At 37.6% G+C, this 21,931-nt stretch overlaps 1 protein-coding gene across 1 annotated transcript in view; it reads right to left on the bottom strand.

Moving 5' to 3' along the window:
* Nucleotides 1-21,931, bottom strand: part of nompA (no mechanoreceptor potential A) — a 156,412-nt gene that overhangs the window by 63,207 nt on the left and 71,274 nt on the right. Inside the window, exons 7-8 of the mRNA XM_067139958.2 lie at nucleotides 11,345-11,487; nucleotides 5,985-6,284 (exon numbers count right to left, since the gene is read on the bottom strand). Of these exons, the coding sequence (XP_066996059.2) occupies nucleotides 5,985-6,284; nucleotides 11,345-11,487 (443 nt within the window). The remainder of the gene's footprint in view (nucleotides 1-5,984; nucleotides 6,285-11,344; nucleotides 11,488-21,931) is intronic.

The following is a 21,931-nucleotide window of genomic DNA, read 5'->3' as shown; positions in this document are numbered from 1 at the left end:
TGGGAAATATAATTTTCATCAAGTATCGCACTGTATGAAAATTAGAGTTTATAATGTGATTTATTCTATGTTTAAATTTAGAGACAATTGATACAGAGGACATTAGTCAAAATTTCTGTAGTTATGTTATTATAAAAACATGCAAACTTCCATTATTTATTATTTAATGTAACTGTAACATTAATGGCACTTCTGTGTTAAATAACAGTATCAAACATTACCAAAGAGAAACATGTAAATATATTTAAATAATGTCAGTAAATTAAATTATTTTAATCTAAATTGTATTATATGCCTCCCTAGATTGTTTGTTATTAAGAACATGCAAAATGTTTTATGGTTAACAAGTTAGCAAGTAGTGAGATTAATTCTAAATAATTTAATTTATATAATATTCTGTATTTATACATTGACTAAAACAACATGCACTGTAATGAGCAGTAATTTACTCTGAAAACGAGTACAAAATTGTTTAATATCAGTACTTCATACTGTATTTGCATGGGTCATCAACACATAAAAATAAAGTAAATATGTTTCACAGATAGCTGGCAAAGATTCTTAGGAAAATGAATAAGGATTTTAAAAATGTATGAGTACTGTAGTTGTATCCCATTATTACAAGTCTCAATGTTCCACTTCACTGAAGATAATTGAAGGAAAGAATAATTTTATCATAATCACTGGAAATAAATTATGTCCTAGAACTAAAAATGCAGTCTGAAATGAGAAAGGACCATTTAAAAGGTTTCTGAGTCTGTTTTTAATAATAAAACTGTTGATTGGCTGTTTCCTAACTTCATGTGAATCCAGTATGAAGAGGGAAATATGCACATTAATAATTCCATGGATCAAAATATAATGGTGATACTTTGTTTCTGTTTCGAACTAAGCGCACTAAACTTCAAGTTGTAAATGGCATACACTGGTGCTTGGGAGATCTTAGAATGTTGAATTTTATTGTAATATTTGTAATCCTTCTTCAAAACTTTAGTTTTCTGGTGTTTTTAATAAATCATTAAATGAATTTTCTGGGCATACTGAAGCCCCGAAGGGTCTGATATTAAATAAAAATTCACCCATGTCCAAACACTTCATCACCCTACACATACATCTCATAAAAGAAGTTTGGAATACCATAGGTTTGACTCCACTGGTTTCATACATTCTATTCATTTATGTTTATACAGTAGTATCTAGCAAAGTGAAAATAGGAAACTCAGAAACAATAACACATTTTAGAAGTGAAGCTTCCACAGTGTGTAGAATCATTTAGTTCTTTTTCTGGGTCGAACCATCTTGTTGTTTTCTGTACATTCCATACAGTTTGCTGACGTGTGATTGCTGTCTGGAAATCTGATTACCTCAGATTGAGTAGGGGTATTTCAGTCGCCTTGACAAAGAATACTGCAATGTATTTTGCATTGTTATATGCTCGAAAATACAGATTCCCAACATCAAATAAGTAGAGTCTACAGTGACATCTATAATCTATAAAACATCTATCAAAGTGTCATGGAAGAGAATGAGAAGAGTCCGTCATTATTCCAGTCCAGACAGTTCCAACAAAATATGAATAGACATCCAGAACATGACCGTATACCTTACTGTCGTACTTCTGTTGTCAGATCTCAAGCCAGTCCTGGGATCATAACCAAGGAGCACATTTCTCTATTCTACAATGATTCATCGTTGATGCACAAGCCTCAGTTCCTTCGATGAACTCAGTTTTCCTGGAACAGTGCAAAGCTTCTACTAGGTCTTCTGGAACAGGGACATATCATGTGTAGTTACCAGAGTACTGTCTGATTTGAAATATGATCTCTTGTAGCTTGAGAAAAGGCAATGGCCTATAAGGGCTACATGGAAAGTGAGAGTCGGGTGGGGGGTGGATCTGCACATCGTTGGTTAATTGCTTCACCGCACGGTAAGAAGAACAACGATCTTGCTATGTGATGTAACTCCAATGTAATCATCAGTTCTGAGACAATGAGGTAGCCTGAAAACCCTAACTAAATTAAATAGACTTGAAATGTTAGAAGTATTCAAGTGATAGTTTCTTGCATACTGCATATCAACAAATCAACTCGGAGAGCATAGCATAACCTGTTCTACTTCTCTGACTGAATGCAAGTATTGGTGTACAGAATCAGGTAGCACTGCATTCTTTTTGTACAAGGGATATAGCAACAGTAGTTATAGATCCTTGACCGATTTATAAATGTTCCTAAACGATTTTCATTTCAATAGGTGATTCCTAATCATTTACTAGCAATATTCAAGAGAAATAATCTACATGTAATACTTGTGCAGTATCTGCTATACATGACTAACATGGCTTCCTCTGTAATCAAGAGGACAGTACATCAGAAAAACTCTGATCTCATGCACAGAGGAAGTCTTAACTCCTCTCCATAGTTCACATGTACAGAAGTAAAATCCTTCTTAGCAACATCGAAGGATGTGAGGTTAGAAGTGTTCAAGTAGTTGCATTACAGGAGAATATGTAGTATGTGTGTAGTAATGCTACTTGGTGGTGGTAGTAGTAGTAGTAGAATAAATATGTTATGGAAATTTAACAGCACTTCTAACTGCAGATAGATTACATTTCAATCAAGTCAAAATTTTTCATTAGAAAGCATCACCATTAACTTTGATTTATGAATTTATGAATGTACCTGTCTATGTGCATCATGTACGACAAACATGTTATGATAGGATTGTGTGTCCAAGAATTCACCCATATGATATAGATGGTGACCATGGGGCCCTAGAGGATGCTAGCATTACTTCCAATCACTTGTACTTTCCTAAACCACACTCGGGCAACTGGAGTGGGACATTGATGAAGATGACTTGTACTTTCCTAACCATCTTTCCATGGTCAGTCCATGTTTCTTCCGGTCCCTATAGAGTTACATTTGCTAGACCCACGAATTCTTTTAAATTTTCCTGCCTTTAATGCCTGGTCCCTTTCTCCAACACTATTTTTTCTTCAGTGGATCAGATATTCTTATCTTCCTTCTTCAGTTGTAGAAAAATCACCTCCAAAATACTGAGCAATAATTGGAGGTGATAATTATGTTGAGCGAATTTCCTTGAATGTTGTAATGGTATGGCAACCCTGCATTGCAGAACAGAATTATGTCGCATCTTCTCGCTGGAGCTTGAATTTCCAAAGTGTCATTTTTAGAGCCCGACTGTTATGCAGTAATAGATTAGAAAGTAAACCTATTAAAGCAAGTAACAAGTATCTTCTAGCTAGCACTATGGTTCTGCATTGAGATTTCCTCAAACTTTAGGGACATGGTCTATTAGAACCCCTACATTTTATGCAATTCCTCTTACATGACCCTAGAGCAGGCTGGACAACACTTGGTAAGTATTGTAACATATAAAATGATGTCCATGTTGGTGTCTGTGTTTGTGTGGTATAATCTCAAGAACCACCTAAAGGATTTTGATGTGGTTTTCACCGCTGAAAAGAGTATTCATCGAGGAAGGATGCGCATACAAAACATTTAACTGCGACTAAAGGGAGTCAAGCAGTGGCGATATTAGTGAAGGGAGGTCAAGGAAGAAATGGTCACCCGAACCCTTTCTTGGTTTACTCTGGCTAAACCGTTGATGATAGACCTCAGATACATTGTGATAGTACATATATCACACCCCCGAATTATAAGTAGAAGTTAGAGATATTATTGTCAGTATTCGATTTATTATTATTATTATTATTATTATTATTATTATTATTATTATTATTATTATTATTATTATTATTATCATTATTGTCAGTATTTCATTTGTATATTTTGTCATTTATATTTATAAGCTGGAAGGTATCCACATATATGGGTATAAGTAATTTGTTTTGCACGAGTGGGAAAACATTACTATATTGGAACCTGGTAATTTGAATGACTCATGTGGCTACCCCAGTGTGTGTTGTGATGTACGTGTGTCGGGAAAGTCTATGAGTCATGAATATATCCCAGTCTGAGGAGATGAGCTTGTTGTGGTACTAGGAAAGTTTGATGACTCATGGAATATACCCCAGAGTTTGTTATTGTCTTGGGAGAAAGGAGACGTTCAGGGCAAGAGGTTCACTCATGATTGGCTGGCAAGCACCAATCCAGACGTATCATCTGAGAGGGGGGATGTTGATGTCTATAAAGGTTGATCATAAGGCGGCAACCGAGGTGATTGTAATGTAACTACTACAACTACAAGCAGTAACACTGTATGAAGGAACGACAACTGACACACTGTACGGGAAGGAAGTGGTGCTGATAGACGGTACTCGAGTGACACGGCTGCAATGGACTGGACTTCAAACGTTCGTGGAGCGTAATCTGGTTATGTTCGTGGAAAGTGGCTGATCAACAAATTGTGGAGGGCGTACGCATTAAGTGTTGTTAGTACTTGTGGAGGCCTGGCCTTATATGTTGGTGAAAGCTATCTCAGACTTTCCATAATTTATGTTGAGGATCGACAGACGTGTGTATATATCTTTACAACAAGTGTTAAAATATGTGAACACAGTATTACAAGGTACAGTATCTGTGTGATGTGATAACTGCCGATTATGAGAATCGGTAAGTCGAATTGATATAGAGACAGTGAAGGGTATTTATCTTCATACATGTACATTGTTCATCGGACTATCTACAAATGGTAGCTTAGTTCTCGCTTTCGTTTTCCCACGATTTTCATTATTATTGTTGTTGTAAATATGGAGTCTTCCAGCAATATTTTATGTGTGTATTATATGTATAATGTTGTATGTTGATGAGGTGCTCATGCACGGAATTTGTTAAGAATATAGTTAGCTATTTTAGAATCAGTGTTATTGATGAACCTAGGTGCAGTTCCTACCTGATTAGTCATTTTCAGGAGGTTAGGTAAGGCCTGCAGCAGATGTACCAGTACGCAGCATTATGTACATGCCCTGGGATATACAGTTTATCATGCTCTTATCTAAATTCGAGGGATCCATTCTGGTGAACTCTGGCGCCCATACTACGGACATTTCGGTTAATTATGCTTATTAATTTTATTAAGTTTTTGAGTAATTTTATTTATATATTTTTATTCATGATTTTATTTATTATTATCATCATCAAATAATTACAACATGTGCAAGAACTGTTGAGCATAATGCTTCCTACGAAGGTATGTACCTCCTGTGCCCTCAATATGCACTTTTTATATTATTTTGCAGTAAAATTATAAGCCGTTTTGAGATTAATCACATAATCATTATCAAAATAAATTATTTACTCACCTCAATAATCTTATTAAGATAAAAATACCCTTTACATGAATGGTTTAGGAATTATCATCGTTTAAGTGAAAGCACAATAATAATTTAAATATCACATGGGGACAGAGGCATGAGCAAACATGCAGGCGGCCGGAAGGACCTTGGAAAAACGTCGCACTCAGCTGTGAACATAAATCAGGAGACAGGTTATAAGGCCTACCACCATAAATTCAAACTTGCTTCTATGCACGGATCACTAGTTTCTACACGAGCTCTAGCTCATCAGAGCTCATCTTGGAAGTGTTCAAAGAGATGATGAGAGTACAAATTTCTGTAATACATTTACACAATTAGAAGGGAAAAATGTAGACGTTTAAAATGTTTGTCAATACGCTGTTGCCAAACAGTGCTCCTAAAATTTCTTAGGATGGAATGGGCATTTTCAACTAAGTTTCTGTCTGAAATTCAGATGTTGTAGGCCGTATTCGCGAATTCTTGGACACTCGTGTATATGTACTGACCATGCGGTCTTTTTGTTCCTCATAATGACACATAACATATAAAATCTGAGCATATTATGAGAACTGTTAATGTGGTGTTCAGTAAAAGTTATTTGTTAATTGTTACCTATTATTTATTTATGTACTCAACTTGTCAAGAATAGTCCTTATTGTTGATGATTATACCATGATGCATGCTAATGAGCTAAAGATCAACTTACTCATAAGATTCTCGTAGTAATCATAGTCGGCATCATAAATGATGCGGTGTCCATCCCGCTGGTTATAGCGGCTCAATCGGCAGGTCCTAAAGCGTTCACTGTAAACTGCCGACCGACACTGGAAACTGGCCTGTCTCAAACATTCATCGAGACACTCGCTCAAGGTACGTCCAGTGATCTCCGAATGAAATTCTCCTCCCAGTCGACTGTTGCGGTATCGTTGAAAGGCAGTGTCTGGCCGACGACCATCGGCAAATAAGTGCGAGGTAACAGAGTTTTCATGAAATTCAGTTCCTTTGTCTGGAAAGGAATATAAATATCTGTTGGAAACATATACTGTGTACAGTCATAAAATATATATTGTCACTGAGGAAGCAATACTGTGTGTCTGACAATCTTCCTATCAATTATTTTCCTTAAGACTGGTCACGCACCCTAGCCACGTATGGATATGCAGTCCATGAGAACAATTTTCATTTTGTTCATTTCCCTAGCAACTCTGTACAGGAATATTAACTTTAAATACCTCATTCTGTAGGAGTGCATAAATACATCCTGCTAACATACATTACTACAGTACAGTACAGTACAGTAATGTTCATTTTCCTTTACACATCTGCATAGGAAAATGAACACAATGAAAATTGTTCTGATGGACTGCATGCCATATATGGTTGAGAGGTGTGACCAGTCATAAGACAAATAATGGATAGGAAGAGCATTGTCAGTTATGTGGTGTTGCTTCCTCAGCATCCATATAATATGAGCATTTATTTCTTGTTAATATACTACAATTTTTTCAATCTAGTGAGGTTTGTTAGACAAAACTAAAAAAATAATATAATAAGATTTCTCTCAATTTCTTCAACACCACAACACAAACAAGTTACCTGGTTGGAACGCTCTTTGCCATGGATACGGCCATCCACAGCAACTGACACCTAAGAGGCATGCACTTAATTATCACCAAAATGTAATAGTTAACAACTTTAAAGAATAATATAATACCCCTTCTTTGTGTCACGATGATGATGTGCTCCCAGGGTATTACAAGACTGCAATACCTATGGCAGTAGAACGGTGAATCATAAACATCCCTCAAGGTGACAACAACAACGACGACGACGACTACTCAATTCCAAGACATAAAATATAGTATTAGCATGAGAAGTAAGTTAATATTCATTCATTGATTGTAATGATTTGGTGAGAGCTGTGAGCTTGTATCCGGGAAGTAGTGGGTTCAAACCCCACTGTCGGCAGCCCTGAAGATGGTTTTCCGCGGTTTCCCATTTTCACACCAGCCAAATTCTGGGGCTGTACCTTAATTAAGGCCATGGCCACCACCTTCCCACTACTAGGCCTTTCCTATTCCATCGTCACCACAAGCCCTAAGCCCTACCTCTGTCGGTGCGACATAAATCAAATTGTAAAAAAATAAATATGGTTCTACTGATATACTTCATCGCCATAAGACCTATCTGTGTCAGCGCGATGTAAAGCAAAAAACTGATATACTGTATGTATGTTTATAAATTTTGTGAGGTCATTTTGCTTCATGTATGGTTGTGTGCATAAACAACCGTGGGAATAATTTACATGGAAGGTGAAATATGAGTAGAATTGCCTATGGAAAAAAGAATCAATGAGTCATGCAATCCTTATCATTACTACTGCTTAATTTTGTGGTAGTACACAACAGTACATGGTACAGGCTCCTTTTCGGGAAAAAAATGAATTGGATATTATTCAGAATACGAGTATTCCTATCACAATTGCTATGAAGTGATGGCTTATGGCTTAAAATCAAATTTGTTTGCCTGTTTTCTTATGTTTCTATACCCATAATGTGTATGAGCACATTATGTAAGTTTCCGTAAACTGCCATTAAAAAAATATCGTTCTTTTCCTGTTAATCATTGTGTCGTTAGTTCCAAGTTAATAAAAAGAAAGAGAGTCATTATTGTGCTCTTTATTGTCCTTCCACATTTCTGTCTGTAGGAATACAATACAGTAGGGGGTTGGTTTTCTCATCCTTCAGCAGACTAACTGTTCTTTTCAAGGACAATCTAACGGTAACCGTATTGAACCTTTAATACTTACGTGGCAGCAAGCAAGTAGTAAATAGCTAAACTTTATAGTAAATCTGGGGTAAATATATGTTTAAATTTAATTTCATTTGTTGTTTTTATATAATTTAGAAATCATAAAACACTTGTTTTATGCTGCCGAGACAAGCGACTTCATAGTTGCTTAGTAAGAGCAAGAAGGGGTGCATGTGGTTCACAAATTAGAGAAGTGAAATAAATAAAATAAGTAATTATTTTGTACCATTGCACAGTAAAAGAAAGCATGACAATGCTTTTGAATTATTTCCTGAACCTGCAAACAGTGAATCAAGTGAATGTGAAGAAAACATCAGAATTACCAGTAGATATACTGCAATTCAAGAGGGAAACAATTGGACATTAACTCAGAAAAAAACTTCTTTCAGAGAAACGAGTTACTGTACTTTATGTGAAAAATAAAATGCTAGGTTGTAAGGTGTGCTATGACGTAAAAGTTAGGACCAGAAAAATGTATGGGAGTGAAATTTTCTTCAGAGAGCCAGTGGTATAATCAGTACCATTGGAGAAGATTGTAAAAAAAATACAACAATTTTTTGTCATGATAAGACTGAACTGTGTCAGTGCAACATAAAGCCAATTGTTAAAAAAACAATTTATGTCTTTGAGAAAAAAGATTTATGACCAAATGGAAAGTGCAGCCCACAGAGCAGCTTTGAAAATAAATTAAACAAGCTAAACATGACACTTTGGGTAAAGTCTGTTTGAAAGCTCTGTCTCATGAAAAGAAAGTTACTGCTAAGGTGCTTCGAATAGCCTATAAAATGGTAAAAAATGTTCCATTCAATAACTTCGGAGGTGATATAAACCTTCATGAGCTTAATGGTGCATATATATGGACTGCATTCTTCACTTCACGAATGCCTTCATTAATATAATAATTAACTACATTGCCAGTGAAATGAGGAAAATGATCAATTAAATTCACAAAACAAAATTTTCTTCATTATTAACAAATCAATCACTTTTAGTATCAAAGATACTTCAATAGTTTATACCCATGTAATATTACCTGAATTGTCTGCTCTGGTATACCTTTCCCTTGGTTTGATTGAACTTAATAATGTAACTGCCAAATTGATTTTCTGTTCATTAATGAGTCCACTTGAAAGTCTTGGAATATCAGGAGACTATTCAAAAGATTACCTTCTGTCTGTCACTTGTGATGGTGCTGCAGTCATATTTAGCATGCGGAGTGGTGTTAGAAAATTACTACAAGACAGATTACTGAGGGAGTGGCTATGTGGTTTGGGTCGCGTAGCTGTCAGCTTGCATTCGAGGGATAGCGGGTTGGAACCCCACTGTTGACAGTCCTTAGTATGGTTTTTTGTGGCTTCCCATTTTCACACCATGCAAATGCTGGGCCTGTACATTAAGTAAACCCACAGTAGTTTCCTCCCACTCCTAGTATATTCTTATCCCATCATCGCCAAAAAACATATCTGTGCCTGAGCGACGTAAAGCAAATTGTAAAGAAATAAAATATAACAAGACAGATTACTAAATGTTATCGTGTGACACAGTGCCAATAAATGTTTGGAATTGTCCGTTAATGATGCAATAAGTAGTATGGCTGCAGTGAACAGATTTAAGAGATTTATGGATAAATTATATGTAACATATTGTGCTTTTCCAAAAAACTGCAAGGCAACTGCAGGATTGTGCAGCAACATTAGATTTGCCGGTCCTGAAAATAGGAAGGGTCTTCAGTACATGATGGGTAGCATCAAGGTTCCGTATAGTCTATGTAGTGTACGAAGATTACCCAGCACTAGTTTTTACTTCCAACAAGCACAAAAGGATGCTGCAATAAGCAAGACAGAGCAGTGTCTGTATGAGGATCTGTTGAAGAAAATTACATCTTTTCATTTTATTTTGGATTTGGGGCTAATGTATGATACTCTTCAAGAGCTGAGTGATTTAAGTTTAGAATTCCAGGAAAGAAATATAAACGTGTACAAAGGTGACAAGAAGGTAAGGAGCACAATAAGAGTGTTTGAAGAAAGAACTGTTCATGCTGGCCCATATTATAGCATCTCTCTCCAAAGCAAAAAGAACATGATGTTAAGAGACTGAACTTGACCACAAAAGAACAACAGCTGGTCAGTGAATCCAGGCACCTTTTATCAGAGCCTAAATAAGTCCTTAGAAAGAAGACTCCTGGAGGGGGAAGATGCTGATATGCCTGATTGTGCTAAAGTTTAGACTCTCATTACTGGCCAGAAAAGACAGAACTAAATACTAGAAAGGTGGAACAAAAGCTTCAAGTATCCTGAAGAAGATAAAATGCTGGATAGACTGCTTCCTCACTGAAATGCACTGAGCACCATTGCCATATTTTCTAATGAATGCAAAATACGAACGTTGCAGTTGAACCTGAAACTGACACCTTCCAGATCATTTCATTAATACAAATCTCCTCTGTACTCATGTATATATAAATAGTTGGACCTCCTCCCACCAGCTTCAAACCAGACAGATCATGCTGCAAGGAGGACATTCTGCTTTGGATACAAACAGCAGACAGCAATCAAGAAAAGAAGAGGGTACATTTGGAGATATGAATAAAGCCTAGGAATTTATGAAGAAGTTCAGGTGAGTACCACCACCTTCTTCCTTAAGGTCTCTCATACCTCTGCTACTTTCACACCGCTAAAGTCAAAGCTGATACTGAGACAGGTTGTTGAAATTAACAAAACTTGTTCTAGAGCATATCAAAATATATGTACGTATGTGTATGTTCAGTCCTCAGCCCTAAGGCTGGTTGGATTTTCAACAGCTCCACCATCAGCTGTCATAGATGGCCTCGGCATCACTGAAGAGGTGTACTAGGGAAATGAGGAGTGAGGTAGTTTCCCGTTGCTCTCCTCACTGAGACAGAAGTTGCTATTACATATCAGTCTGCCAAGCCCACTGAAATGCATGCATCAACCAACCCTATGAGCAACATTTTCACACAGTTCATAGCAGAGACTGGCCGTATAAGGAATGACATTACTAGTATTGCTCATACCTTAGTCACTTTCATATTGTCAAAGCCAAGGATAAGACTGAGACAGGTCAATGAAAGTAACAAAATTGCTCTAGCCCACACCAGAAGACATAGTGCACTGTAAATACTAGGTCCTGCCAGCAAAGGCATATCAAAATATATAGCATACTGTAAACATGATAAAATCATAGATAGATCTGAGTTTAAATGGATTGTATTGCTTAGTTAATCTACAGACTTACGATTTTCCAAACACACTAAGTCGTAGAGGTGATGTGAGATGCTGCTACTGGTCTGTAAGTCATCCGCTTGGGTTTCAGAGTCTTCTTCATTGATAACGCAAAGCCTTCTCTCTTCATCGTACTCAATAGATCTGCAGAAGTACCTGAGGAATTGAACAATTACCTTCCATGTATTACAAGATTTGATACCTTTGTAAAGATATTGAAGTAGACTAATCCTGGCAGGGCTTGCAAATCAATTCATTTTAATAACTCTTATTTATTACTAATTGAAAACTAGAAAACATTTGAAGAAACTCATTCAAAATCTTAACAACACGAATCAGAAACACACCATACAGAAGAAAACATGCCATTGTAAATTAAATTGATATGCACCTCAAATAAAGTAAATATCATTTCACTTACAATCAATCAATCAATCAATCAATCAATCAATCAATCAATCAATCAATCAATCAATCAATCAATCAATCCTGATCCGCATTTAGGGCCTTTTCTTAAATGACTTCAAAGAAATCGGAAATTTATTGACCATCTCCCTTTCCAATCCCTAAAGGCAGAAACACACTGCTGTCACTTCACGTGAACCATCTTTGAGCTGAGTCAGCGTGGATGGGAGGTTGATGATGTCACTGCATGCGGTGTGAAGACATGAAACACACTGTCCTCACATTCACACATCACAGAATACTTCGTCCGATGGCAAACTACGATAGTACATCCAATTCATCGGATTCTGATGATCTTTTAATTGCCTGTGATGTTTCTGTTGCCATGAGTACTGTCCGTCGAACGACTGTGGGCGCATGAAAGTAATTTGCGGTGAATACCACAATTTAGTAAGGGAGCTAAATGGGCATCCAGAAAAATTTCAGATGTACTTCAGGCTGAGAAAAAAAATGAATTCAACTACTTACATAATCTCATCAAGGATGAAATTGTTGGCTGAAGTACGCTCTCCATTTGCAACTTATTCGAAGGAATCCTACACAAGCATTTCAGATATGGGAAAATTTCAAAAAATAATTCAACTCATTTGAAGGCTCTGTGCCATGGCAATTACCAACAATTCGTCATGGAAGAATAAATTGAATAAAGAAGAAATGAACTAGATATATAATTCTTTTTTTGCTATTTGCTTTACGTCACCGCAAATAGGTCTTATGGCGACGATGGGGTAGGAAAGGACTAGGAGTGGGAAGAAAGCGGCCATGGCCTTAATTAAGGTACAGTCCCATCATTTGCCTGGTGTGAAAATGGGAAACAACGAAAAACCATCTTCAGGGCTGCCGACAGTGGGGTACTCCCGGATGCAAGCTCACAGCTGCGTGACTCTAACTGCACGGCCAACTCGCCCGCTAATCTCTAATTCAACAGGATAATTTGTATTTGTAATTTGTGTAGGACTTATTATTATTATTATTATTTACTGCTCCGTAGCTAAACAGTTAGTGTGCTGGCCTTTGGTCACAGGGGTCCCGGGTTCGATTCCTGGCAGGCTCGGGAATTTTAACCATCATTGGTTAATTTCATTGGCACGGGGGCTGGATGTATGCGCCTTCATCATAATTTCATCCTCATCACGACGCGTAGGTCGCTTACGGGAGTCAAATCAAAAGACTTGCACCTGGCGAGCCGAACTTGTCCTCGGACACTCCCAACACTAAAAGCCATATGCCATTTTATTCTTCTTCTTCTTCTTCTTCTTTTATGACCACATAGGATCACTTTAGTCAGTCCGTCGTTCAGGTCTCTTTGAAGGGATTGTTCGGGCTTTGCGGTCCTCCCAGTACTTCTTCAGACGCTCCGATCTTCGTGCCCTTTCCTCAGTTGAAAATGTGCGTGTTGTTGGTTTGTTTTGTGTAAGGGTAAAGCGGAGGTTTGTATTCTTGAGTTTTGTATTCAATTTTATCTTATTTTTGGTGTCTTCTGTTGTAAGGCCTATTTCCTTCAGATCCTCTCTTACTTCTCTGATCCATTTACATCCTGTTGTGGTATTTTTTGAGACGAGATTGTGTTGTACTAGTTGTTTCAGAAGTCTCGAGTCCTGCATCCTCATGATATGTCCAAAGAATCCCAGTCTCCTCTTACGCATAGTATCTGTAATGGGTTCTAGCTCTTTGTACACGACTTTGTTAGGTATTAACCGCCACTGTCCATCTTTCTGATATTTTTTGTTGATACAGGTTCTTCCAATCCTCCTTTCAATTTTCTGAAGTCTGTCAGTCTTTGATTGTTTATTCAGGTAAAAGAGTGTTTCTGCTGCATATGTAGCTTCCGGTTTTATAACTGTGTTGTAGTGTTTTATTTTTGTATTTATTGATAGACATTTCTTTTTGTAGATATCCCATGTTAATTTTTGTGCTTTAGCTAATCTATTTGTTCTTACTTGGATTGAGATTTTTTCATTTAAGTTATGTGTTATTACTTCTCCAAGATATTTAAACTGAGTTACTATTTTGATTTTATTACCATTTATGGTGACTTCTTTTAGCTGTGTTGGTTTTTGGGGCATAATTTCTGTTTTTTCAAATGATATTTTGAGGCCAATTTTATTTGCAATGTTTTGAAGTTCTGATATCTGGGTTTTTGCTTCTTTTATGTCCACTGCTAGTAATGCTAAATCGTCAGCAAAACCCAGGCAATTTGTTTTGATTTTTCGGCCAATCTTTATTTTGGGGGGAGATTTTCTAAACCATTCCCTCATTACCATTTCTAGAGCACAGTTAAATAATAGTGGTGAGAGCCCATCTCCCTGCCGTAGTCCAGTTTTAATTTCAAATGTCTCTGATGTTTCCCCCCTAAACTTCACTTTTGACTTGGTATTGGTGAGAGTCAATTTTATCATGTTTATTAATTTGGGGTGTAGTCCAAGGTGTCTTAAAATTTTAAACAGAGATTCTCTATGGATGCAATCATAAGCTTTCTTGAAATCTACAAATGTTATCACCATATCTCTGTTTCTTCTCCTGTTATAGTCCATTATCAACTTAAGACTCATGATCTGATCAGGACAGCTCCTCCAGGGTCTGAAACCTCCTTGATATTCTCCTAGTTCTTTCTCAAGTTGTAAACTTATCCTATTAAGGATGATTATTGAAAATATTTTGTATGTTATGTCTAGGAGAGAGATTCCCCTGTAGTTATTAGGGTCGGTTTTGTCCCCTTTTTTGTGCAGAGGATGAATGAGGGCTGTTGTCCAGTGTTCTGGTAGTTCTTCTTTAATCCAGATAGAGACAAGTTGTTGATGGAGGGCAACTTTTGCTGAGGTTCCTGCATATTTCCAGATTTCCGCAAAGGTCTGATCTTCTCCTGGCGCTTTGTAGTTTTTTAATTTATTCAGAGCTTGGTAGACTTCCTTTATTGTGGGGGGATTGATGTTTTCTGGTGATGTTTTTATCGGGGTGTTGGTGTCCAAATGAAGGAGTTCTGTAGGTTCCTCACAATTTAAAAGCTTGTTGAAATGTTTAGCCAGAATTTCTGCATTGTCTTTATTGTTATGGGCCAGCTTACCATCTTCATCCTTCATCAGTAGGGTCGGGGGTTCATATTTTTGGAGCTGCTTTCTGAAGGTTTTGTAGTAGTCCCTTGATTTAGTTTTACTGAACTGTTCTTCAATTAACTGCAGGGTGTCCTTATGATGTTGTCTTTTTATTCTTCTTAAGACTTGGGTAGTTTCTTTTCTCTGTTTTACTAGCTTTTGATAGGATATTTCTGTCTTTTGGGACTGATGTAATAGCCATGCCTGATGTCTTTTCTCCACTGTTTCATCACATTCACTGTTCCACCATTGGTGTTTTTTACGTGGTTTAATTGGAGCTAGGTCTTCTGCAATTTGTTTACGGTTGTGTACTAAGTCTTCAAGTTTGTCTGTGATTTTTATTTTTTCAGTTGCTTTCTGGTAATTTTTGTTGTTGATTAGCTGGGTAGGATCTATTTTTCTTTTAGTTTTAAGGGCTTGCTTTTGTTGTCTCCTCTGGGGAGTGAGTTTAATTTTAATTTTAACTACGTAGTGATCTGAACCTGTGTCTATTCCTCGGAGGACTTTGACGTTATAGATCTCTTTGTGGTGGTATTTGTCCATGCAGACGTGGTCCAGTTGCCATTCTCCTTTAGTGTAGTCAGGGTGTTTCCATGTTTTGAGTTTTTGAGGTTTCCTCTTAAAACATGTAGATTTTGAGATTAAATTATGGTTTCTACACAGGTCAACTAGTCTCTCTCCATTTTTATTTGTTTTCTTGTGTGCTGGCCATTTTCCGATGATGTCACGGTATTTTCTTTCTCTGCCTAGTTGAGCGTTGAAGTCGCCTATTAATAATTTTATATGGTGTTTGGGGATGTTATCTATGGTCTGGTCCAATAGGTCCCAAAATTCTCCTGTTTCCTCCTGGTCTTTTGAGGAGTTGTTTTTATCATTAGTGGGAGCATGGGCATTTATTATAGTATAGATTTTATTAGATGCCTTTAAGGTGAGCGTTGAGAGTCGTGGAGACTGTGATCTGAATTCTTGAACTGAGTTTATTATTTTAAGGCTGACCAAAAATCCTGTTCCAAATTGTGGGACATTCTTCATCACTCTCTTCCCGGGTATACCTTTATAAAGTCTGTACCCTTGAGATTCCAAGGCATCCTGGTCAGTGTTTCTAATTTCCTGTAATCCCATGATAAGAATTTTGTGTTGGTCCATTATGTCGGTGATCACTTTTAGTTTACCGGTTTGCATGAGTGAGTTTATGTTGTGTGTAGAGAAGTATGTTATCTGCTTTGGTTTGATTCTTGATTTTGTCTCATTCGTGTATGTAGTACTGGGGTATTTCCGTGCCTCCGACTTCACGGTATCTTTCAGGTGGCAGCCCACCGTATCCGAATGCTGCCTTCTCTGAACTCTTGGTTCAGCCGGTGGAGTATTCCTTAAAAGACCCTCCATGGTTGACTGTCAAGGTGTCACCTGTGTGGGACTAGGTCCCGAATTACAACTCTGGATGTGATCCAGTGAGGTGATAATGAGGCCGCTCCTCTGGAGTACAGACGCCTTGTGCAGCCGCCCCTAACCTGGAGAACAGACGCTGCATAATGGATTCCAGTGGCATTTCCTCCACTGTGGGGACCATCACCCCACCCAAAGGGGCTCATTCGCCCGAAGCCGTTGGCCCCCTTAGGGAGTCAGGTTATTTCCCGCCGCCCAACACTCGGCGTTGGCAATTTTACAGCTGGGTGCCAGACCAGCAAACCCTCCTCCTTTCTCATTCCGGACTTGGGACTTTATTATTATTATTATTATTATTGGGATAACAATCATAAGCACAATTGTGGACTGTTTTAACAAATGAATGCCTATTAAAACTAGTACGTATAATCTAAATTCCTTTCCTATTTTGTACCATGCCTCGTGCCACATTTACTGATTTCTATAGTTAATCGAACCTATGTCATACAGATTCTCAAGCACCCGCACCAATTCAATTAACATTTCTTCCATATCCTAAAAGAAACTGCTTCTGTTTGCACTTCACGTTGCCAGATATGTGCAAGAGCAGAAAATTGTGCTCCGCGTGAAGAGCGCTGTCACCAGATTTTACGTCACAATGACGTCAGCCGATGTCAACAGCCGTGACATGAGTGCGGTGTGATCATTCTACATTTCATACAGTGTGGAAAAGGCATAGCACATCTTTCTTGACAGGTTCGATTGCGTCACGATACGCGCGAACTCACGTGAAGTGACAGCAATGTGTTTCCGCCTTAACTCCCCTTCCTACAAACAAATATTTGCCCCACTTTGTCCTCTTGAATTCCAACTTAATATTCATGTTGTGATCTTTCGTACTTTTAAAGACACCACTCAAACTTATTCGTCTACTAATGTCATTCCATAGCATCTCTTCGCTGACAGCTCAGAACATACCAATCTATATATATAAAGTAGCTTGTCCTGACTGACTGACTGACTGATTCATCATCGCCGAGCCAAAACTACTGGACATAAAGAAATGAAATTTTGGGGATATATTCATATTAAGATGTAGGTGCTCGCTAAGAGAGGATTTTTGGATATTCCGTCGCTAAGGGGGTGAAAAGGGGGGTGAAATTTTAAAATGAGTGTGTCTATATCTCAAAACTTTAAAAGTTTACAGATGTGAAAATTGGTATTTAGAATCTTCTCTAAAAATAAGGAAACACATATTTTTTTGTTTTCAGACAATCCCGATAGGAGGGGCGAAAAAGGGTGAAAAAGGGGTTGAATGCCTTTAATCAGGATACCGCTACTTATATCTCAGAAACTGAAGATATTACAGACCTCAAAAATAAGGAAACACATATTTTTTTTGTTTTTGGAAAATCCAATTAATGCGAGGGTGAAAGGGGGGGTGAATTTTTAAAATGAGTGCATCTATATCTCAAAAGTTTTGAAGTTTAGAGATGTAACAATTGGTATTTAGATTCTTCATTAAAAATAAAGGAACACTTATTTTTTTGTTTTCGGAAAATCCCAATAGGAGGGGTGAAAAGGGGTGAAAAATGGGTTGAATGCCTTTAATGGCGATACTTATATCTTAGAAACTGAAAATATTACAGACCTGAAAATTGGTGTTTGGGATCTCCTTTAATAATAAAGAAACACGTATTCTTTTGTTTTTGGAAAATCCAATTAATGGGGGTGTGAAAAGAGGGTGAATTTTGAAAATGAGTGTATCTATATCTCAAAACTTTTAAAGTTTATAGATGTAAAAATTAGTATTTAGAATCTCCTTTAAAAATAAAGAAACACGTATTGTTTTGTTTTCGGAAAATCCCAATAGGAAGGGTGGAAAAGGGTGAAAAAGCGGTTGAATGCCTTTAATCAGGCTACTTATATTTCAGAACCTGAAGATATTACAGACCTAAAAATTGGTATTTGGGATCCACTTTAAAAATAAAGAAACAGATATTTTTTGTTTTTGGAAAATCCAAATAATGGGGGGTGAAAAGGGGGGTGAATTTTAAAATGAGTGTTTCTACATCTTAAAACATTAAAGGTTTACAGATGTAAGAATTGGTATTTAGAATCTCCTTTAAAAATAAGTAAACATGTATTTTTTTGTTTTCGGAAAATTCTAATAGGAGGGGGTGAAAAGGGGTTGAATGCCTTTAATGAGGATACTTATATCTCAGAAACTGAAGATATTACAGACCTGAGAAAAGGTATTTGGGATCTCTTTTAAGAATAAAGAAACATGTACGTTTTGTTTTTAGAAAATCCAAATAGTGGAGGGTTGAAAGGGGGTGCATTTTTAAAATGAGTGTATCTATATCTCAAAACTTTCAAAGTTTACAGATGTAAAAATTGGTACCTAGAATCTACTTTCAAAATAAAGCAAAACGTATTTTTTTGTTTTCGTAAAATCCCAATAGGAGGGGTGAAAAGGGGTGAAAAATAGTTTAATGCCTTTAATAAGGATCCTTATTTCTCAGAAACTGAAGATGTTACAGATCTGAAAATCGGTATTTGGGACCTCCTTTATAAATAAACATGTATTTTTTGTTTTCAGAAAATCCAAATAGTGGGGGGGGGGGGGGGGTGTGAAAGGGGGGTGTATTTTAAAAATGAGTGTATCTATATCTCAAAACTTCGAAAGTTTGCAGATGTAAAAATTGATATTAAGAATCTCCTTTAAAAATAAAGGAACACGTATTTTTTTGTTTTCGGAAAATCCCAATAGGAGGGGGTGAAAAGTGTGAATAAGGGGTTGAATGTCTTTAATGAGGATACTTATATCTCAGAAACTGAAGATATTACAGACCAGACAGTTAGTATATGGTATCTCCTTTAAAAATACAGAAACATTTATTTTTTGTTTTTGGAAAATCTAATTAATGGGGGTTAAACAGGAGTGACAAATTGGGGTGAATTTTTAGAAATACTATATCTACAGTATATCTCAGAAACGTAAAATGTTGCAGACGTAAAATTTTTTATTTGGAATCACCTGTTAAAGTAAACAAACAGGTATTCTCGGAAAATCTAATGAAGGTTCGGGGGGGGGGGGTGAAAAATTGAAAAATTTATTGAATTAATTGTATGAGGATACTTACATCTAATAAAAACTAAAATTGTTACAGACGTGAAAATTGGTATTTAGATCTTCTTTAAAAATAAAACGATGCGTTTTTTGGGGGGGGGGGCGGAGAATCATTTTTGGGGGCGAGTGTGAAAAGGAGTTGAATTCGTTTCATGGGGACACATATCTCAAAAACTGAAGATAATCGGTATTTAGAAGATCCTTTAATATTAAAGAAACAAGTACTTTTTGCTGGAAAATTCACTTAAGGGGGGCGGGGAGTGTGAAAGTAAGTGAAAAAAGTGAATTATTTTTTATGGGAATACTTATATCTCAAAACTGAAGGTAACACACGTGAACATTGGTATTTGGTATCTCCTTTAAACATAAAGGAACACGTTTTCTTTTTTTGGGGGGGGAGGTAAATCGACTTAACCGTTGTGGGGTGAAAACGGAGGTGAGGCCAATTGATTTTACTGTTCCTAATGTACTTATAAGGAGCCTCCGTGGCTCAGGCGGCTGCGCGCTGGCTTCCCACCGCTGGGCTTCGTGGTTCAAATCCCGGTCACTCCATGTGAGATTTGTGCTGGACAAAGCGGAGGCGGGACAGGTTTTTCTCCGGGTACTCCGGTTTTCCCCGTCATCATACATTCCAGCAACACTCTCCAATATCATTTCATTTCATTTGTCATTCATTTAATCATTGCCCCAATGGAGTGCAACAGGCTTCGGCAGGGCTAATTCATTCCATTATTGACCCGGTTGAATGACTGGAAACAGGCTGTGGATTTTCAATGTACTTATTCTGATCACAAACCGATCATTTTTAATCTCTCCTGGGTTCATTTTCAAGAGCCATCTTTTCCTTTGGAGAACCTTCTTAGATTACAGTAGATTCTTCTGGCATATAAACAAAAATTTAAACATATTTGAAATAAACGATAGATATATGATTGACCGTGCAATTATTCACCTCTGTAATAAGGTCAATAATGCACGGAAGTATGTCATTCGTATCGCGAGAAGTCCTGCGCACTTGCCTGCGGGTGACAATGGTGCTGGTTATACTGTCATCAATGACAATGACAGCAGATGTAATTTACCGCCAAGTAGAGGTTCAGTACCGCCAAGGCACCCAAGACGACACCACGCCGGATCTCCTCAAGGATTTGATCCGCATTAAAAATGCTTAGGCTATAGGAAAAGGTGGCAAAGATTTAGGGACCCAACTGACCGGGTGGAATACCTGGACCTATCCCGGAAAGTACGAAATCGATTGCTGGAGAAAAGATTGAAAAATGGGAGGAACGTTGCCGTAATCTCTCAGAAAACGAGTCAGATCGCGAATATCGGTGGGTTATATATAAAACGATAAGCATTCAATTATAAATTTCACTATAATACCGTGGCGAAGCACGGGTATCTTGCTAGTTAATTGATAAAGATGTTGATTCCCATAGGGAATGTGAAATATTTGTCCCAAAAGCTGGTGGCTACAAGTAGCCTGCACAGTGGCCTCCACGGTATGCACTAGCCATGCGTCTTGGTGGGTGTGCTATTTAGCAACTGATGAGGCCAACTTAGCACACTGGGGCAAAACGCTGGCAACCAGGAATGAGTTAGCTGGAAAATTTATACTGTCCAATAACGGACCATTTATATTGGTATTGCATACCAATTAGTCAAACAGATCGTCTCCATTCTCCCAAGTCTTCCCAGCCCAAACTTTGCAACATTTATGAAATGTTACTCTTTTGTCAGAAATCACCCAGAACAAATTGAGCTGCTTTTCTTTGGATTTCTTCCAGTTCTTGAATTAAGTAATCCTGCTGAGGGTCCCATACACTGGAACCATACTCTATTTGGGGTCTTACCAGAGACTTATATGCCCTCTCCTTTACATCCTTATTACAACCCCTAAACACCCTCATAACCACGTGCAGAGATCTCAACCCTTTATTTACAATCCCATTGATGTGATTACCCCAGTGAAGATCTTTCCTTATATTAACCCCTATGTACTTACAGTGATCCAAAAAGGAACTTTCACCCCCATCAATGCAGTAATTAAAACTGAGACGACTTTTCCCATTTGTGAAACTCACAACCTGACTTTTAACCCAGTATATCATCATACCATTGCCTGCTGTCCATCTTACAACATTATTGAGGTCATTTTGCAGTTGCTCACAATCTTGTAACTTGTTTATTACTCTATACAGAATAACATCATCCACAAGAAGCCTTATCTCTGATTCCACTTCATTATTCATATCGAAAATGGCATATGGCTTTTAGTGCTGGGATGTATCGGAGGACTTTGGCTCGCCAGGCGCAGGTCTTTTGTTTTGACTCCCGTAGGTGACCTGCGCATCGTGATGAGGATGAAATGATGAAGACGACACGTACACCCAGTCCCCGTGCCAGGGGAATTAACGAATTACGGTTAAAATTCCCAACCCTGCCGGGAATCGAACCAGGGACCCCTGTGACCAAAGGCCAGCATGCTAACCATTTAGGTATGGAGCCGGACTTTACTCATATC

This window comes from Anabrus simplex, chromosome 2 (genome assembly GCF_040414725.1).
Source record: "Anabrus simplex isolate iqAnaSimp1 chromosome 2, ASM4041472v1, whole genome shotgun sequence".
NCBI lineage: Eukaryota > Metazoa > Arthropoda > Insecta > Orthoptera > Tettigoniidae > Anabrus > Anabrus simplex.
This window is presented reverse-complemented; position numbering and strand designations above follow the sequence as displayed.